Source organism: Lynx rufus, unplaced genomic scaffold, assembly GCF_022079265.1.
Source record: "Lynx rufus isolate CCGP_SWC_20201006 ecotype Redwood Valley unplaced genomic scaffold, mLynRuf1.p SCAF_32, whole genome shotgun sequence".
Classification (NCBI taxonomy): Eukaryota; Metazoa; Chordata; class Mammalia; order Carnivora; family Felidae; genus Lynx; species Lynx rufus.
In genome coordinates, this window is record NW_025814848.1 from 410846 (window position 1) to 432865 (window position 22020).

The 22020-nt window shown below is 38.0% G+C and overlaps 1 protein-coding gene across 1 annotated transcript in view; it reads left to right on the forward strand.

Moving 5' to 3' along the window:
- Positions 1-22020, forward strand: part of PACRG (parkin coregulated) — a 510195-nt gene that overhangs the window by 281903 nt on the left and 206272 nt on the right. Inside the window, exon 4 of the mRNA XM_047093169.1 lies at positions 20226-20375. Coding sequence (XP_046949125.1) covers positions 20226-20375 — 150 coding nt within the window. The remainder of the gene's footprint in view (positions 1-20225; positions 20376-22020) is intronic.

Below are 22020 nucleotides of genomic sequence, written 5' to 3' on the forward strand. Positions count from 1 at the left end.
TTAATTTTTTTAACGTTTATTTATTTTTGAGACAGAGACAGAGCATGAATGGGGAAGGGGCAGAGAGAGAGGGAGACAGAGAATTGGAAGCAGGCTCCAGGCTCCGAGCCATCAGCCCAGAGCCCGACGCGGGCTCGAACTCACGGACCGCGAGATCGTGACCTGAGCTGAAGTCGGACGCTTAACCGACTGAGCCACCCAGGTGCCCCTCAAGTTCAGTTTAAATAGTTGATGGAAAAGAATTTGAAAACTGCATGAAATCTCAAGTAATCATTTTGGAGTTAATGTGTATAAAAGTCCAGGAAACTTGGGTCTAAGCCTTCAAAATCAATGGGAAAGATGGAAGTGGTCAAAACAGAACATACATATTAAAATGACAAACACTGAGTAGAGAGCAAGGAAGTGCCATGAGTCAAAGGCACAAAATAAGGTGAAAAACATGAAGTCAAATATATTAGCTGTGACAATTGACTTTGCAATTGGTTTGTGGGGAATAAACCGAATATAAACTTTCTCTGTGTATATAAAACTAAATAATACTTAAAGAGTTTAAAAATAACTGGTGCAGCCACTCTGGGAAACAGTATGAAGTTTCCTCAAAAAATTAAAAGTAGAACTACCCTACGACCCAGCAATTGCACTATTAGGTATTTGTTCACGGGATACAGGTATGCTGATTCGAAGTGACACATGTACCCCAATGTTTATAGCAGCACTATCAACAATAGCCAGAGTATGGACAGAGCCCAAATGTCCATCGATGGATGAATGGATAAAGAAGATGTGGTATATATATGTAAATATATATATATATATATATATATATATATATATATATATATATTACTCGGCAATCAAAAAGAATGAAATCTTGCCTTTTGCAACTACATGGATGGAACCAGAGGGTATTATGCTAAGCGAAATTAGTCAGAGAAGGACAAATATCATATGACTTCACTCATATGAGGACTTTAAGGGAAGGGAAGCAAAAATAATATAAAAACAGAGAGGAGGACAAAAACTTAAGAGACTCTTAAATATGGAGAACAAACAGAGGGCTGCTGGAGGGGTTGTGGGAGGAGGGATGGGCTAAATGGGTAAGGGGCACTAAGGAATCTACTCCTGAAATCATTGTTGCACTATATGCTAACTAACTTGGATGTAAATTTAAAAAATAAATTACATAATTTTTAAAAATTAAAAATACATAAAAATAAAATATATATTGGGACAAATAGGGAAAACAGAAGGGAAGAGCAGTTATTTTAATTGTAGAAAAGTAGAATTTAATATAAAAAAGTTTCACGTGTATAAAGAGGATCAGTTTATATTGATAAAAATGTTCTAGGTAAAGATGTAATTAGCATGAGCCTTGGTTCTTGGAAGGCCATGGCATCATGTTTAAAAAAAAAAAAAAAAAAAAAAAAACAGCTACCTAAATTTCCCTCTGGAAGAAGAGTAAACCTCTTGACTGAGAGACAATATGATACTGGTCCTCCACTGTCTGACCTTCAGCTCTAAGATTTGTGATCTTGCCAATCCAAGGGGACAGCCTGCCTCTAGAGCACCATGTCCCCAACCTCAGCATGCATAGGAATCACCTGCAGACCCGGTGAAATGCAGGTTCCACACAGCAGCTGTGAGATGGATCTGAGAACTGGGTTTCTAACAAGCCCCCAGTGTCTGCTGCTGCTGCAGGGTCAGGGCAAAGCTGACCAGGGCCAAGATTATGCTTGACACACCAGATCCTCCCAGAAGATGCCGGGAATGAGAACAAGGTAAGGGATGAGTTGGTGGAAACAGATGAATGATCATTTTCTATCTTACATTTAGGAAATTGAGAGATGTTGCTTCATTCATGCTATGAATAATTTAAAAAATATGACTTCAAGCTTTTAGGCCTTAAAAGGAATCATTAGTGGGCTAAAATAGGTGGTTATCATATGAAGTACCAGAGAAAGAAAAATGAAAAATGAAGCTAAGGCAATAACTTAAAAAAAGCCAAGGTAGCATGTAAAAAATGAAAAAAGTGGGATGACAAAAGGAAACCCAAATAGTCTGTTATGACTACAGATAAATGAGAGAAATAGTTACTAATCACAAAAAAAAATATCTCTTGGTCTGGGAACTTCCTTGAGAGATTGTCCCCACTGTCTGATTGTTCCCAACCATACGATTTTAGTGGGACTGCCAGTTACCAAGTAAGATTACAAGCTAGCTCTCACAACAAAAGCCAGATAAATACAATGAAAAGGCAACCTCCCGAATGAAAGAAAATATTTGCAAATCATGTATCTGATAAGCGGTTAATATCCAAAATATATAAAGAACTCATACAACTCAATAACAAAAAAAACAGATCCAATTTTGAAAAATGGCCAGAGGATTTGAATAGACATTTTTCCAAAGAAGACATACAGATGGCCAACAGGCACATGAAAAGATGCTCAACATCACTTAACATCAGGGAAATACAAATCAAAACCACAATGAGCTGTCACCTCACATCTGTTAGAATGACGGCTATCAAAAAGACAAGAGACAACAGGTGTTGGCGAGGATATGGAGAAAAGCACAACCCTCTTGCACTGTTAGTGGGAATATAAAATGGTGCCGCCACTGTGGAAAACAGTATGGAGGTTCCTCAAAAAATGTAAAAAAGAACTAACATATGATCTCGCAATTCTACTTATGTGTGTTTATCCGAAGAAACAAAAACACTAACTCAAAAAGGTATGTGTACCTCCATGTTCACTGCGGCATTATTTACAATGGCCAGATATGGAAACAACCTAAGTGCCCGTTGATAGGTAAACAGATAAAGAAACTGTGGTATATATATTATGGGATGTTACTCAGCCATAAAAAAATAGGACATCTTACAATTTTTGGACGACATGGGTGGACCTCAAGGGCATTATGCTGCATGAAATAAGTCAGAGAAATACAAACACCATATGATCTCACTTATATGTGCAATCTCAAGAAACTAAAACAAAACAAAACGAAAAACAAGTTCATAGATACAAAGAACAGATTGGTGGTTGCCAGAGGTTGGGTGTTGGGGGTGGGAGAAATGGGTGAAAGTGGTCAAAAGGTACACACTTCCAGTTGTAAAACAAAGAAGTCATGGGGGATGTTATGTACGGCATGGTGACTGTAGTTAACAATATTGTGTTGGTATTTAGAAGTTGCTAAGACAGTAGGTATTAAAAGCACTCATCACAGGAAAACAATGTTTGTAACTATATGTGGTGACATGTTAATTAGGCTTGTTGTAGGGATCATTTTGCAATTTATATAATCACCAAATCATTACACTGTACACCTGAAACGAACATTGTATGTCAATTATATCCCAATTTCTAAACATTTAACTCCTTCCACAAGCTTATCTTCTTCCCCCCACCATCTTTATGATACAGTCATGTCACTATTTTGGTCATATCCATAATCAGCTGTTACACTACTGTGATCACACCAGTCTTGTTTGTCGCGAATCACACATCTACGGTTACATTTCTTTCTTTAGACAACCTGTCTCAGCATTGATCATTGTCTTTCCTGTGGTTTGCTTGATTTGTATATACTTACTATTTTTTTTCAAATGCTTCAAGATCTAGCAAATGAATGTTGTTTTCCAAATGTTCAGAACATCAGGTAACCCATCAATTTTACTTTTTCTGGAGACTTTGGTCCTTCCACCCTCCATCTTTCTGCTCCAATCTGGTGACCTGAGACATTGTTACTCCTCTCTCAAGTTTACCCTCTTTTTCCCTAGCTGTGTGTCTTGTTTTCCCCATCATTTTTATAGTGCACACGTTCCAGTAGTTTCCTGGAAGTGTATGAAAGGTGTAGTTTTAGTCCTTATTATCTGGAAATCCTTCCATCACACTTGATTATTAGTTTGGCTATGTTGAAAATAATGTCCATTCAGAATTTTGAGGTCACGTCTCTGTTGCCTCCCAAGTCCTTACCTTGCTTTGAACATCTTGATGCCATTGGGGTTTTCAGCCATTTGCCTGTGGCCTCTATCTCCCAATCTCTGAAAGCTTTCTGGATACTCTCCACATGGTGATGTCAAATTTCATGTTGATATGCATTCATGCAGCTATGTGTTCATTCATTGTCCTGGGAAATTTCAATTTAGAGTCATAGGTCTTTCAACACTAGAAACTTTTGACTCCCCCAAAACTTAACTATTAATAGTCTATGGTTGCCTGGGAGCCTTAGTGATAGCATAAACAGGTGATTAACACCTATTTTATATGCTATGCGTATTATATACTGAATTCTTACAATAAAGTAAGCTAGGGGAAATGCCGTTAAGAAAATCATAAGGACGAGAAAGTATATTTATAGTACTGTGCTGTATTTATTGAAAAAAATCTGCATATAAGTGGATCCGTGTAGTCGTGTTGTTCAAAGGTCAACTGCACTTCCCTTTGCCCTATGCCCTATACCCTGTGCTATAGCCAAAGCAGATGTGCTATAAAACTTCTTATCCCGTACCTTCGCTTTCTTTCGAGAATGCCCACTCTCCCATCCCCAAATGCCTCAATGATAAGGGACCTTCAAAGCCCAGCTCTAATAGAATTGTTCTACGGAACCTCTTCTGTTTCTCCTCTCCTTGCCTACCCTAAACTCCAGCCCTCTCCCCACCCCACCTTCCCTCCCCCACAGAACTTTCTATCTTCCTTTCTTGCAGTCACTTAGAACATGTTAGAAAGTAACATATTCCCAACAGCATCTAATGGGCTTGCTAGTACATAGTCGATAAATCAAAATATTGGCAAAATTAATTTAATCAGGTACATAGCTGCCGTCCACACTAAAATTTGTATAGGTGTCATAATCAAAACTGTGAAGTGGCCATTTAGGCTTGCCACCATAATGTATATAATACGAAAACTATTGTGTAAGAATCCCTAATATGAAGCAGCGAATAAAGAGTATAATGACATAATGCTTTGCATCGGCTAGGGAAATTATTTAAGTGGAGAGATCAATTTTTTGTTTATTCATCTTACATTCTTTCAGGTGATTCTTTTTGTTTATGAGTAGTAACGTACATTTGTGAGATGGTCTACTAGAAGGCAAGGTGACTCCAGCGGCTGAAGAATTACAGAAATATCACAGATCTACAAATAGACACCACATAGGACAGTGGCCTCATTAGGAGAGCTCTAATGAGTTGAGGTCACCCAGCTATAAAGGATAAACATGCACAGACACAGCCAAAGCCACTTAACATTCAAGGAACAATAACATTTGACAAAGCAAAATACTCTTGTTAAAGAATACTCAATGGGAAAAAAATATACCAGTTAAGGATAAAGCATGAGAGTTCATATCACAACACAAAAAATGGTCTTGAGAATTGTATTTAATTAGAAAGGAGCAAGCACAAGTGAAATGCATTATTCTTTATTTGTGATCTAATAATTTTTACTTAATATACATCGAAATTTTCCAGGTAAATTATTTTTAAAGTGATAACCATAAAAAAGTAATGATTTTTAATTTAAGAAGGAAATAGCTAATTTGTTCTGAAAATATGGAAAAGGGGTCCATTAGGATTATTTTGGTTACAAAATGCAAAAAAAAAATTCAAATTGTCAGTCAGGTTTGCTTAATAATTTACATAACTGAACAACGCAGAGATGAGTCTCAATCCCAGCAAGGTTTAATCTGGTGGCTCACCATTGTCACCCTCTGCTTTGTTTCATGCAAGGGTCATTTTTTTTTTAATTTTTTTTTTTAATGTTTGTTTATTTTTGAGACAGAGAGAGACAGAGCATGAATGGGGGAGGGTCAGAGAGAGAGAGGGAGACACAGAATCTGAAGCAGGCTCCAGGCTCTGAGCTGTCAGCACAGAGCCCGACGTGGGGCTCGAACTCATGGACCGTGAGATCATGACCTGAGCCGAAGTCGGACGCTTAACCGACTGAGCCACCCAGGCGCCCCTCATGCAAGGTCATTTAAAGCTGGCTCCCTTTTAGCCTCCAAATGTGCCCAGTAGATCCTGGGACTACATGCTTACTTACTTACACCTGTAAAAAGACAAAGTGTCATTGTCCCTGAATCTCCAGAAAAAGTAAAAGTTAAAGATTCGCTGTGAATATCCCATCGAGGGGCACATGCTCAGCCTTGAACTGTGGTCAAGGGGGATGGGATATCCTGGATTAACCTAGGTCATGCAAGCTGCCCATAGTACAGGTTAGAGGAAAGGAGAAGGGTCAGTTTCCCCAAAGAACATGAATTCCACGTCAGATACATTTACTGAGCACCAAATATCTCTCAGGCCCCTAGCAGTTCTGTTATGCAGTTATGCAGAACCATGGGGCTAACTGCCGTTGGGCTGTGAATAGAAGAAGTGTGTGCTCCCTCCAAACTAAGCTTTTTGGAGACAATGCACGGCCCTCTATCTCTCTTCGTGCCCAGTGTTAACCTGAATTGGATGTCTACTGGGCATATGAGATTCTCCTTTTCTCTGCAAAGCCAGTGAGACTTTGGGGTTAATCTGTTCCTGCAGCAAACCTAACTTACACTGACCAATTCAGATTCCCAAATGAGAACCCATAGCTATTGAGGGAAACGGAATCTGGAATCTTATAGCTTAAAACATCCATTTTCTGAGGAAGTCACCTCCATCTTGTGAACTTTCAGTAGCTGTTGCTAAAGACCACCTTCCTCTGTGCTTTTCGAGAATTAGCATGGCCACTGGAAAGGCCATGAACGTGGCCTTTGCTTCTGCTGCTCTCTGTAGTCCAACTCGTTGAGCTTATGAGATGAATCTGCATCTCCAAAATAAGGAATTTAATACATACCTCAGAGAGTTGTGATCGCTATGTGAGGTTGTGTGGAAAGCAGGCTTCTAACAAGTGATAAGTGTTGTGTTGAATACGAGCAATCATGGTGGGATTATAATACCCAACTCTCGGATGGTCACTGTTCTTTCCTCCTTCCTCTCTACCCATTTCTCTCACACTTAACCTGTCAGTTACCATCTTTAATTCCCCATTTAAGAAGTCATAATATAAAGCTGATGTCACTCTACAAAATTTCCTGTACAGAAATAACGTGTTCATAGATGCAGGGTGATAGCTCTCTGAGGCAGGGGTTAGACAACCCCAGAAATATTTGAACAGTTAGCTGGTCACTCACCAGAGGAAAGATCCTTTCTGAACCTGTAATGGGAGTGGAAATTAGGCCCAGCTCTGTTTGAGTAGGGAAGATGAATGAGAGAGATGGAAAACAAAAATGAGAGAGGTAGCAGAGGTGATGGAAATGGAGCGTATAGCTGTCCGTGCCAAAAAACAAAACACAAACAAACAAACAAAAAAAAAAACCCCACAGTCGAATAAAAGGGATAAAGAGCTAAAAATAGAAATAGTACATTTTCAAACTGAATTCATCATGTATTGGCTGTCCTCAATTTTCCATATCATGTGATGGTTAAGAGCAGAGTCTCTGAAGGCAGACCATTTGGTCAAAATCCTAACTCTACCACTTACCAGCTTTTAGACAAGTTAACCATGTTGGGGCTCAGTTTTTGAAATTGGCAGAAGAATGGTACCCAACTTATGGGTTATTTCAGTGATTAAATGAGTGAATACATTTCAAGCTCTTAGCAGAGCACCTAGCGTAAGTATAATAGTTACCATCACCATCGTCATCACTACCATCATCATTGTCTGTCTTGATTAGGGCAAGAGTTTTTACTTGCCAAGGCTAAAACTTCATCTGCAAGTCTTCATCCTTCCACGTAGGGCTGAGTTCTAGTCGAAGTATAGTCCCACTACAGAGTGTTGCTTGCTGGCTCAGAAGATGCCAGAAAACTAAGCTCCACCATGACCCTTAAGAACAAGCTGCTTGAGCTCAGGACCCAGCAGGTATCTAGTCTCACTGCCCAAAGTCCATGTTAAAGTCTGTGTTTGCTGTGCAGCTCTGAACCTCTCTCCTGAACAGGTTCCAAGTCTGGCTTCATTTCCACCAGGACTTGATGAGATGCTGGGAGGAAGTTGGGTCTAACCACTCTGAGCACAGGCCTTGAGCTCATGCAAAGCAGACTCCGGCTTGCGATTAACTAGCTGTATGGTTTTGGCAGATTAATTATTTCATTTCCTCCAGGGGATTATAAAACCTACTGCCCAGAAATGATGTAAGGATTAACAAATCATATAAGTAGAGTGTTTAGCACAGTGCCAAATCAAGATGATAGTAAGAACAAATTATTATTTTCACCTTCATGGTGGCCCTTCATGGTCATATCTCTGCAGACTTCCTAACTTTGGGTCATTGAAAAGTTAATAGATTTGAATTCTATAACTCTCATCCAAGTTATAACAAAAATGTTAAACGGAAAATGAATTAGATCAAGTATAGACCTTGGTGGTATTGCAGTGGGACCAAAATCATCAGGGCATATTGCTTGGATTCAATTGTTCACACAAGAAAAAAAAAAAAAGAAAGAAAGAAAAAAGAAAAAAAAAAGCCTAATTCTTCAACCATGCCTGCCTGTACCTTGCCTACAAGGGTGGTCTTGCCAGGGGCACCCGTATGGCTCAGTTGGTTAGGCTTCCAACTCTTGATTTCGGCTCAGGTCATGATCCCTCAGGACTGGGCCCAGCATCAGTCTCTGTGCTGAGCATGGAGTCTGCTCGGGATTCTCTTTCCCTCTGCCTCTCTCCCTGCTCATACTCTCTCTCTCTTTTTAAAACAAAACAACAGCAAAAATCAAAAAGGGAAAACCAAGGGAGGTCTTGCCAGATGTCTCGCTGATATAGTCCTGTTATGATCTCCGTCGTAAGAATACATGAAATAAGCTTGGCCTGATATTATAGAGAACTCCCCCTGGCTCATAGTGATCACTGCTACTTTCTTGGGAGCTCTCAAATAATCTGCTTGAATAATCGACCCCAGAACTGTACCAGATATTGATGCCAAGCTCAGCAGGGGGTGGCTCTGCAAATTCCTGCTTTGGGGTGGAGAGGGCAGCTCCTCCTTAGAAATGGGTATGTTTATCTGCCTTCTATTTGGTGCTACGGCTCTCAGCGTGCCAGTGTTGTGGAAAGCCTATGTATGTTTTGTCCTTCCTCATAGTCTGCTGCTTCCACTGCCCTAAAGCTGGGTAAATTTAGAAACCCTCCCTCCACCAGAGGAGGGGAATGTAACAGTAATTCTCAGAGGTAGTGCCTGCTTGTCATAGCAGACTGTGACTTGGTCTTATTCGGAGAACGGAGTCAGCGTTGGCCAACACCTTCCCTTGGTCGTAATTCCATCTGTCACCTGCTCCTTCAGGCTGAACTGAGCCAGCAGGGGAACAAGGTTCAAAAAGCCAAACGATGCACTGCTTTCTGACAAAGCAGGGTATTGGGAAGTTTAGTCTTTGCCGCCATTGGAGGTGTTGAGTATGTGTGAAAGCAGGCACAGAGCCAACCTTGGCCACAGCAAGAAGGCGCAGTGCGCAGGATTACGTCATTATTCAGCTTCTTTTATGTCTACAGAATTGTGAGTATCAGGTTGATCGTGCTAGTGACTCTACTGTTAAGTCCATTTAAGTAATGAATACTTTCATTTATTTTTGAAACAATTATTTTCTATCTTTAAGTAATTAAGGGAAAGAAAAGCCAAACACTCTCACCAAATACTAAATTGTGCGCTGTGGTCCTAAAGTCATAATATATTCTTACCAATTGAAAAGTGAAAAAATTCCTGTCAATCGATGCAGAAAAGGCCTTTGACAAAATCCAGCACCCTTTCTTAATAAAAACCCTTGAGAAAGTCGGGATAGAAGGGACATACTTAAAGATCATAAAAGCCATTTATGAAAAGCTCACAGCTAACATCATCCTCAACGGGGAAAAACTGAGAGCCTTTTCCCTGAGATCAGGAACACGACAGGGATGCCCACTCTCACCGCTGTTGTTTAACATAGTGCTGGAAGTTCTAGCATCAGCAATCAGACAACAAAAGGAAATCAAAGGCATCAAAATTGGCAAAGATGAAGTCAAGCTTTCGCTTTTTGCAGATGACATGATATTATACATGGAAAACCCGATAGACTCCACCAAAAGTCTGCTAGAACTGATACATGAATTCAGCAAAGTTGCAGGATACAAAATCAATGTACAGAAATCAGTTGCATTCTTATACACTAACAATGAAGCAACAGAAAGACAAATAAAGAAACTGATCCCATTCACAATTGCACCAAGAAGCATAAAATACCTAGGAATAAATCTAACCAAAGATGTAAAGGATCTGTATGCTGAAAACTATAGAAAGCTGATGAAGGTAATTGAAGAAGATTTAAAGAAATGGAAAGACATTCCCTGCTCATGGATTGGAAAAATAAATATTGTCAAAATGTCAATACTACCCAAAGCTATCTACACATTCAATGCAATCCCAATCAAAATTGCACCAGCATTCTTCTCGAAATTAGAACAAGCAATCCTAAAATTCATATGGAACCACAAAAGGCCCCAAATAGCCAAAGGAATTTTGAAGAAGAAGACCAAAGCAGGAGGCATCACAATCCCAGACTTTAGCCTCTACTACAAAGCTGTCATCATCAAGACAGCATGGTATTGGCACAAAAACAGACACACAGACCAATGGAATAGAATAGAAACCCCAGAACTAGACCCACAAACGTATGGCCAACTCATCTTTGACAAAGCAGGAAAGAACATCCAATGGAAAAAAGACAGCCTCTTTAACAAATGGTGCTGGGAGAACTGGACAGCAACATGCAGAAGGTTGAAACTAGACCACTTTCTCACACCATTTACAAAAATAAACTCAAAATGGATAAAGGACCTAAATGTGAGACAGGAAACCATCAAAACCTTAGAGGAGAAAGCAGGAAAAGACCTCTCTGACCTCAGCCGTAGCAATCTCTTACTCGACACATCCCCAAAGGCAAGGGAATTAAAAGCAAAAGTGAATTACTGGGACCTTATGAAGATAAAAAGCTTCTGCACAGCAAAGGAAACAACCAACAAAACTAAAAGGCAACCAACGGAATGGGAAAAGATATTTGCAAATGACATATCGGACAAAGGGCTAGTATCTAAAATCTATAAAGAGCTCACCAAACTCCACACCCGAAAAACAAATAACCCAGTGAAGAAATGGGCAGAAAACATAAATAGACACTTCTCTAAAGAAGACATCCAGATGGCCAACAGGCACATGAAAAAATGTTCAGCGTCGCTCCTTATCAGGGAAATACAAATCAAAACCACACTCAGGTATCGCCTCATGCCAGTCAGAGTGGCCAAAATGAACAAATCAGGAGACTATAGATGCTGGAGAGGATGTGGAGAAACGGGAACCCTCTTGCACTGTTGGTGGGAATGCAAATTGGTGCAGCCGCTCTGGAAAGCAGTGTGGAGGTTCCTCAGAAAATTAAAAATAGACCTACTCTATGACCCAGCAATAGCACTGCTAGGAATTTATCCAAGGGATACAGGAGTACTGATGCATAGGGGCACTTGTACCCCAATGTTCATAGCAGCACTCTCAACAATAGCCAAATTATGGAAAGAGCCTAAATGTCCATCAACTGATGAATGGATAAAGAAATTGTGGTATATATACACAATGGAATACTACGTGGCAATGAGAAAAAATGAAATATGGCCTTTTGTAGCAACGTGGATGGAACTGGAGAGTGTGATGCTAAGTGAAATAAGCCATACAGAGAAAGACAGATACCATATGGTTTCACTCTTATGTGGATCCTGAGAAACTTAACAGGAACCCATGGGGGAGGGGAAGGAAAAAAAAAAAAAGACGTTAGAGTGGGAGAGAGCCAAAGCATAAGAGACTGTTAAAAACTGAGAACAAACTGAGGGTTGATGGGGGGTGGGAGGGAGGGGAGGGTGGGTGATGGGTATTGAGGAGGGCACCTTTTGGGATGAGCACTGGGTGTTGTATGGAAACCAATTTGTCAATAAATTTCATATATATATATATAAAAAAAAAGAAAAGTGAAAAAATTAATCACTTGTAATGACAAAACTTTGATAGAAAATAAAGATAATTCCTTTCTGTATGGGATAGAGAAAAATTGATGCTTTTTATGTACAGAATGCTTACTGGAAAAGAATGAATTAAAGACAAAATTGTAACCCTTATGTAGGCTTCCTGGATGTTCATGATAGCTGACCTAAGTCTCTGATGCTTAATTATCCAGGAATATGAGAAATCCGGCCATATCATATTTATTTAGCAATTGAGTTCTGTTACTTTTAATTAGTTGATTTTTTTTATTTTAGAGAGAGAGCTTGAGCTGGGGAGAGGGGCAGAGGGAGAGAGAGAGAGAGAGCCTTAAGCAGGCTCCGTGCTGAGCATGGAACCCATTGCAGGGCTCTATCCCAGGACTCCAGGATCATGACCTGAACTGAAATCAAGAGTAGAACATTCAACTGACTGAGTCACCCAGGTACCCCTTTCTTCCTTTTTTTTTTTATTTGAGAGAGAGAGAGAGAGAGAGAGAGGGAGCACACGTGCAAATGAGCAGGGGAGAGGGACAGAGGAAGAAAGAGAAAATTGAGTTCTGTTTTGGAAGAGGAAAAATTTCTACAATTTTGAAACCTACACTTAGTTTGAAAACACATTGTGAATTCGTTATACTCTGTAAATTAATGAATTAGATGATTAGCGCCCCTTGACCGGAAAAATTTATATCCATTTAAATCTAATTCAAATAATATATTAGGCCAAACAAGCTTAAATATTTATAAAATATTTTAACTTCAAAAAATTACTTCAGATACATGAAGACATCTGTAATAGGCAAATTCCTAGAGACAGAAAGTAGATGAGAGGTCACCAGGGGCTGGAGAGGAGAAGATCGGAGAGTTTCTGCAGAATGGGTATAGAGTTTGGAAATAGAAACTTGAAAAAGTTTTGGGAACAGATAGTGATGATAATTGCACAACATTGTGAATGTTATTAATGCCACAGAACTGTATACTTAAAAATGGTCAAATGACCCTTTATATTGTACACATTTTATATAATAAAAATAATCATTTAAGATATCAAAATAAATGAGAATGATCCAAAAACTAAAATGTCCGCCCTCAGCATTATAATAGTGTACTTTCTTTCAGAAATCCCGGCCTCTGTCATGTGACCAAAAATAAATATCAGAAAGCTAAGATCAATTTAGCAATGTTTGTGGTAATATGATTACTTACAGACACCAACTGAATTCACTCAAAAACAATAGAACCAATAAGAGAATTCAGTAAGTTAGCCAGTAAATAAATATATGAAAATAATATGTTTTATGTATGTGTTCTCAATAATTTTCAGAATGCATTTTGGGATAATATGCTCTTAGACAAATGGTAACAAAGTATAAAATTGCTTTGAGTAAACCTAACAAATTATGCGGAATCTAAATGAAAAATATCATAAAGCTTTTCTGAGGAGCTTAAATACAACAAGGAAAACTGAAGAGAAACATGTTTTTAATGGAAAGATTCAGTAGTAAAGATGATAATTTCCCCCAAAATTAGTCTCTAAATTTATTGAATAAAAATTTCAATAAATTTTTATTGAAATTATCAGTCTCAGGCATGTTTTTTAACCTGACCAAATTATGTTAAAGTTTGCCTCAAGATATAAATGGTTAAGAGTAATCAAGAAAATACTGGGAAAGAATAAGGAGAGAGTTCCATATTCCACTATAGTAAAATATACAAAGTTATGACCATGAAGAATAATACTTTTAGGTAAATATGCAAAGTATACTGACATTTTTAAGCAGTATTAAAAATTATGTTTTTTTTTTAATTTTTTTTAATTTTTATTTATTTATATATTTTTTGCTTTTTTTTTTTTTATATGAAGTTTATTGACAATGGGCAGAAAACATGAATAGACACTTCTCTAAAGAAGACATCCAGATGGCCAACAGGCACATGAAAAGATGTTCAGCGTCGCTCCTTATCAGGAAAAATTATGTTTTTTAATGGAATAAAACCCTATGTCTGTATACACCTATGGAAAATATCATCTCTACTGCAGTGGAGTATATAATTCTGTTCTACACAATGAGAACATAGTAAAAATATGCTTTATAAGCTACTTTTTTATTCACCTGTATCTTATAAACACTTTCCTATTTTTAAAAAATATTTTTCTATTAGATGACTTGAGTAACTATAATTTTCCATTATGTAGGTACACCTGACTTTATTTAATCCATTGTTTTTGAAACAATTGGATTGTTTCTAGTTATAAATAATACTATCCTTCACATCCTTCCCTATCACTCTTTCTGCACTGTTGCATACTTTAGACCAAATGCCCAGAAGTGAAATTGCTGGGTTAATTATAAGCACACAGTAGTCCCCACCCTGCCCCCCCACCCCACACACGCACTTGTATTCATGGTTTCGCTTTCCATGGTTTCAGTTTCCTGTGGTCAGCTGCGGTCTAGAGACAGATGATCCTCCTCTGGCATATGTCAGAAGGTCGGTAGTTGCCTAATGCTGTGTCACAATGCCTACGTCATTCACCTCACTCGATCTCATCATGTAGGCATTTTCTCATCTCACATCATCACAAGAAGAGTGAGTATAGTACAATAAGATATTTAGAGAGGGACAGAGACCACATTCACATAACTTTTACTATGGTATATTGTTATAATTGTTCTATTAGTTATAATTTTTAATTTCTTACTGTACCAAGTTTATAAATTAAACTTTATGATAAGAATGTACATATAGAAAAAAACATGGCATATGTGAGCTTTGGTACTATCTGCTGTTTCAAGCATTTACTGGCGGGGGGATCTCGGAACATATCCCCCACAGATAGGGGGGAACTACTATATTGCTATAGAAAGGTTGTGATGGCTTGTAATGTGATATCTATGAGAGTGCCTCTTTTCCCAAACCTGTGTCCACACTGAGTATTAACTCTTCAAAACCTTTTTGTTACATGATACTCAAAATTATTAAGTAGTGTTTATCTTGATTACTAACGAAGTTGAACATTCTGGAATATTGTTTATTTGTTTTATTATTTTGTGTATTATCTATGCATATTCTTTGCCTATTTTTAATTAGCAAATTCTTTTATTGGTTTGTGATAGCTATTTGTATATCAAGGATATTAACATTTATAGCATATGTCAAAAATATTTTTTTAGATTTTATTGTTGGCTTTTGCATTTTGTTTGGTGTTTCCGGTTTTAAAAGAAGAAGTAGAAATATTTCCATTTTTCCTGATTTCCCAGTAGTGAATCATATCTAATAGTAGAAAATGTTCAGACTTTGCACAGATTATGGCAATAATAGATTTTATGCTTGAGAAAAATCATACATGTGACTTATAACCATCTAAGATGAATAAGTTTTACCACTTTGACTTTAAATTATTTTTTTCCTTATTCCTCAGCAATTTCTATATATCTGGGAGCTCTGTCTTGTTGATTATTCTTGGAGGCAGTAAGCAGTACAATAGAAATCCAATTTTCTGAATAGAAAGGTTCCACTGTCTGATCTATAATGTCAGTAGATGTCTCATGTCAGACCCTTTTCAAAATCTTAAATCTTGAGTTCAAAGTTCTCACTTATGTCTTGACAATAGCTTTCAGGCCCATCAACACAAGATAAACACATTCCTTCTCTTTCAAGCTACAGAATCATATTCTTTATATCTGTTAACATACTTTTTCAAAGAAAAAGAACTTTGTTTAAAAAAAAGCCGTCTTTTTTGTTTAATTCCATTGGGATAGTAAGAACAAAAAGACTTCCAACTTAATGGTATATCTTAATTCCTCAAGAATGAGAAAGAAAAATAGAGGAACTGAAGTGGAAAGGGGCAGCATAAAAAGATCCCTCCTGGATGAAGTTAAGGGTCTTTTATAGTGCATACACTGCCTTTATTTCACAGTGACTACAGAGGTTTTAGAACTATTCCCTGGTCATTCAGTTCCATTTTAGATGCCATTAAGAGTAATGGTTCACACATATTACTTGTCAGTCATTGTCCATCCAGTAACATGTATCACAACCATGTTAATTCAATCAAGGTTGCAGTAAAATGAAATAATTATTTCCTGATAGCTATTATTACTATCCATGGTTAAAAACACTATTAGTTTATTTCCAAGTGATCAGTTATCTATACATACAGGCATAAACCTAATCAACAACAGTTTGATGTTATTGTTACTCATATATATATATAAAAACTTTACTCTTTAGTCAATATATTCTATATGGCAAACTCTAACATTGATAGTAAATGAGCATATCCCTGGCTGTGTTATTGCAAGCTTTGACATACATATTCTAAAAGAAGACCACTGTGATAAGCCAATATTCAGTAACCACTATGGCTACAAAAATCTTTTCTGCAGTCAGATGGGCTGGTGTCCATGGGCTGTACAGCATGGGCTATACCCATGCACAGATAGCTCTCTCTTCTAACATCTTTAATAGAGTCTCTTACTTGTGACTTCATAGTGTCAACAGAAAGGCTTTCTTGGTGAAGAACAAAATCTCCAAAATGGAATGAGAGTTGTATGCACTCATTTATACATTTATTTTGTATTTGAAAAACACAACACACCCATGTGGTTCTGTTTTGATGTCTAATCCTTCTTCACTAAACAGTTTATAAAACATTTATTCGGATGTGGCTATGAGTTCGTCTTAAGAAGTGGGGTGGGAAGTACGGATGAGTAGAGAGAAAAGGCAGAAACCCAGGATCTTAAACATCTGATTCCATTTGGTTGATATGGCAAGATGGGACCTAGTGAATCTTTTAGCTTGAGAAAAAGTGCTACATTTATATATATCTACACACACCCACATGCTTCTTCCTACCACTTCTAAATGACCTTAAGGAAAATATGTACACAATGATGAAACTATTTAGAAGACAGTTTCTAAAATATCTGGAGTTTTTTCCCACATTGCTAAGTAGAACTTTATCCCTATGAGCTAGAGTCTATCTTGTACAAGGAGGACTCCTTTTTCTAAGAGGAGAGGAGACATTTTCTAGCACGCTCTTTCCCCTTCTGGAATAAATACTCTTCACCTAAATAACATCCACTCAACCCTAGAGTCTGTCCCTGGGTCTCGCAGTCTTCTTTCTCTCAACTGGGCTGGAGGCCCACTTTGAGTCACTGTTTAAATACCCAACTTTTTATGAATATTCATCAAACTTGTAGTATTTGTTCACTATCTTCTTCCATACTATATTATAAGATGCAAGTGAATGAGTGCCATATCTGTCTTACTCACTTCTCTATCTCCAGTTCCTAAATCAGTGACTGGCACATCCACATTCTCAATAACTATTTGATGAATGAGGATTAAGTAAACTAATATATGTACAGTGCTTTGCTTAACTCCTGGAATATGCAAACATTTGGTATATATTAGGTACTATTATATGAGCTATGACACAGCACTATGAAGTTCTGGACCTACACATGTTTAGCTTCATTGGCAGACTTTTTGAAAGAATGTTCAACATTTCTGCAGGTTCCTAGTTCTCTTTTGTTAAACTGAACTGGGTCAGTAGGCAGGGTTCAGTACCCATTTACCTAAAAAACAAGTTTTAGATTGCATAAAACCAGAAAAAGAACCCCCCACTACTGACTGTGAGATACTGTACCTTCCCTTCTCCTTTTCTATCTTCCCATAGTACTCTGACACTTTGCCTTTGAATATCTTATTACTACAACTTTTATGCTAAATTATATCCTTCTATTTCTAGTTGTTTTCAGAATATGGAATGGTCTGCAGTGTGTCTAAATGCTGTGGTAATGAGCCATCATACGATCAAATCCCATAGTTATATTTAGATTCGTTCCCTGAGTTAAAGCTGAGCATTCTCCATTCATCACATTGTGTTTACAGACAGTCCTTAACTAAAAATTGTTTGATTTAGGACTTTTTGACTTTAAGATGGCATGAAAGCCATCGGCTTTCAGTAGAAACAGAATTTTGAATTTTGACCTCTTCCTGAGCTACTGGTAGAATATTCTCTTATGATTCTGGGCAGTGGCAATGAGCCGCAGCTCTCCGTCAGCCATGTGAGGATAACAACCAGTACACTCGCAGTTCTGTACCCACACAACCATTCTGTTTTTCACTTTCAGTAAGGTATATATTACATGAGATATTCAATCTAACACTTCATTATAAAATAGACTTCGTGTTAGATGATTTTGCCCAAGTGTGGGCTAATATAAGTGTTCTGAGCATGATTAACCTAGCCTACTGAGCTATGATGTTCAGTAGGGTACGTGTATTAAATGCATTTTTGACTTGCAACATTTTCAACTGGATTTATTGGCACATAACCCTATTATAACTTGAGGAACGTCTGTCCTTTTAAACCAAACCATAGTGTAGTCTGTACCATACCAGATGTTAGGGGCCATCCTACGGTGTTATTGCCCCAATACCCATTATATTGCTGGAGGCAATAAAGTTTCCACATCTGACTTTTTTAAACTTCCTAGTAATTCCAGAGTAAACGGCAATGATACCTTGTATTCTTGGATTTTTAATTGATAATTCAGTTTGGTTCAAACTTACTCCAGGTGTGATCCTTGTGCCTGGCTAGTTTGTACTTTATTTTGTAGGAAAAGGGGTAGGGAGAGATTCTGAACTCTTTGACCAGATAGTGAGATGACCAAATATGCTCTAGGAAAGTTAATCCAGCAGCAGTGTGAAAAGACAGGTTGGGGCATTTGAGAAAGATGAAAAGAAGGGATGTCTGGAAAAAGCCATGACAGTGCTCCAATAGAGGAGTTCCTAGGTCAAGAACCAGAGAATTAGAGGTGAGGATGGAGACCCAGGACCAGAGGAGAGGAGGTGAGGATGGGATGAGGACACAAATTCAAGAGCCATTGCAAAAACAGAACAAGACGGCTCTACAACATGAGGAGTGTGAGGGATGAGAAACAGACTTTGACCCTGGAGGCTAGGAATCTGGTTGTATCATTATCAGTATGGGGAACAGAACAAAAATATAAAGTATGGAGACCACTTGTCTTTGGAACAAACTTAATTTGAGGTGCTAGAAGATCCAGGCTTTTGGAAATGTGAGCTGGAGTTCAAGAATAATGTCAGGTCTGCATCACAGGTGTATTGACCGTGGCATCATCCATTTTGGTAGCCTGGTTCCTTTTTCCCTCCATAAATGGCACAGAGTTTAATTGCGGCCAATCTTCTCCTTACAAGATAGAACATGTGACACATAAGAGCCTTTGACTTTCTCTTGGAATAGTCTGGGAGCATCACAGTTTATCAGTCACCCCCTCTGACTTTCTAGAATAGATGCCTTACACAGGCTTTCTACTTAAATCTGGGAACTTTTAGTCATTTTAGAAAGTAGATAATAGGCTCCTATGACCAAGGAACGAAAGTGTAGGGGAGTTGGCCAAGTTTATACAGCCAGTTATTAGTGTCCTGGCCCCTGGTCCTCGGCCTTCCCCACTAGAACAAATGGTACCTTCCAGACCCCGCGTGTGAGGGGATAACAGGTAACTTTTCCATCCTGTCTCTGCAGTACAGCTTTCAGAGTGTGCGTTCGGAATTGTTCTAAAAACCATCGTGTATTTGTTTGGTCTCTGATTTAGTGTTGGTTCTTTCGAAAGTTCTGAGCTTTAAAATTTTCGCTTTTCTTTCCTGCTTTCTTAAGAGTCTAAACATAGTCACTTGATGTTCACTTCTGTGAGGAACGTTGTCAGTGTTTGTTAACTGGCCGATAGTTTCTACTCACACGTACCACCCCCAGTCCTTCCTTCCCAAATAAATGTTTGTTTCCTGGTAATGGTTTTAAGAATCGCACGGTTGTTAACTGGAAAGGGTTGTTGCATAGAAATGTGTCTGTCAACCTTCATGGGAGCCCTTTAACCCCAGCGACCCTAACTGATCTTTTTTCTTTCATGCCACCTGTCCATCACCAGCCTCTTCTGTGAAGGACGATGAGCGGCTTTCTTAGGCTTGGTGAAGAATCAGCACAAGCAGGAAGAACAAAAAACACACAAACAAGATCTTGCTTATAACATGAAAGGCTACAGTGCATCATTCAAAATTCTAATAATAAAGTTTCACCCAGCTAACAGAGTACATTTCAACGACGTGGTCTATGAATCGACTCACCTTCACATTGTAGAAATTAATGCTTTTTATTTTCGGCTTGTTCCCTTTCCTACCGTATAGATGCCTTGAATCTTCGAAATCGACAGGTCATTTGCGTCACCCTCAAAGTCCTCCAACATCTGGCTGTGTCAGCTGAGATGGTGGGTGAAGCTTTGGTGCCCTATTACCGTCAAATCCTCCCCATCCTGAACATCTTTAAGAATATGAATGGTGAGTGATCCCAGGAGTCAAATGTCTTTTAAGCCCTAAAAAAAAGGGAGTGGTTTGAAGTAGAGTTAATTAGCAACACATTTAGGATTTATTATTGCTTATAAACCAAGATCCATTTGGAGATCTAAATAGTGTAACTCCCACTCTTCCCCTGCTACTCCCTAGGGAAACAGTAAAATTAACAATTTCATTTATTACACCCCACACGTACAGCTTACTTACTCAGTACAGAAGCGCTGAAGCAGTTCTATAATCTTCCAATAATTAAATTGTAAAGTTTTTTTAATAGTCTTGTGACTACATTAGTAGGTTTTGAGTTTGTCCTTTCTCTTGGTAGTAATTCTACCTTTAGATACTCTGTTAAAATTGCAGTTTTTATTAATTGGCTTAAGATGAATTTTTAAAGCAATATCGTTAAAATATGATACGTGTGGCTTGGGAAGTTTTAATATATGTTCTCTCATTTCTAAAAAAAATAGAAAAATAGATAATCTAGTTGATGGTGAGTGCTGATTATAAATGCATGTGTACTGATACATTTATTTGTTTTAATAATTCTATAAGCTTGGGAAAGCACTGATGAGCTCACATGAATCTGCTCTACCCTAACAAAGGCACTAGCAAGTTGTGGTGATCGGTTGGCAGACAGTGGATGTATATTTGTTCATTGAGAGTGTGATTTTCCTTTTATGCCTCTTTGAAAGGATGTGACTCTAATTTTCTTTTATGTTGCTAACTTTGAATTTCCATACTTCTTATATGCATAGCATAAGTCAACATTTGAAGTTAATTCCTGACGGCTATGTAAATAAGTTAGCAATTTAGCGGAATACTGCATGAAAATTTTGTGACATGATCTGCTTATGTACATACAAGAAAAAAAATCAAGCAACAAAACTGAGTGTTCCTGCCACATACAACTCCTTTGTTTGGAAGCACTATTTTTTACATTGTTCATAAATTGCTACTAAAAGTCTCGTTACTTAGGCAAATCATAGAATTCTCAGAAAGTCTTAAGCTGTATTTCAATAGTAGGACCTACTTATATACTCAATATTAGACATATTTGGTTACAAGGACTTCACCTGGAGTTATGGAAGTATAAGAATGCTCATAATGGAGTAAGTTAATATCCATTCCACAACCTCTGAATGGCAGTAGACTTACCGTGGACATTTAGACAAGTTGGTTACTCTTTCAGGAAACTAAAAACTAGGTGTTGGTAATTGAATCCCTTATGACCTAACAAACTAATAGTTTCAGTAACAGCATTTCTACTTTATGGAAAATGCTTGTTTAAATATTTTTGATTCAGAATTCATAGTTTTACTGGAGAGTGGCATCGAATATCCATGAAGTTATAGAATGATTCCACGTGCAAACATTGTTCAATTATGGTTCATAAAAGAGGTGCTGAGTTCATCCATCGTATTTAGCCTCTAGTTAACTTGAGAGAGACATGGAGATGATAGAGATAAAGATGATAGAAATAGAGATGAGAGAGAGAGAGAGAGAGAATTACTTAAATACTGGAAGAATCAAGGAACAGCCACCCCCACAGTCTCGGTTGTAGGTAACACTTTTGAAGTGTGTGATTAGCGAGTGTTTTCTGGTAATCCTCATGGAAACCTGTGGGGAAAGTACT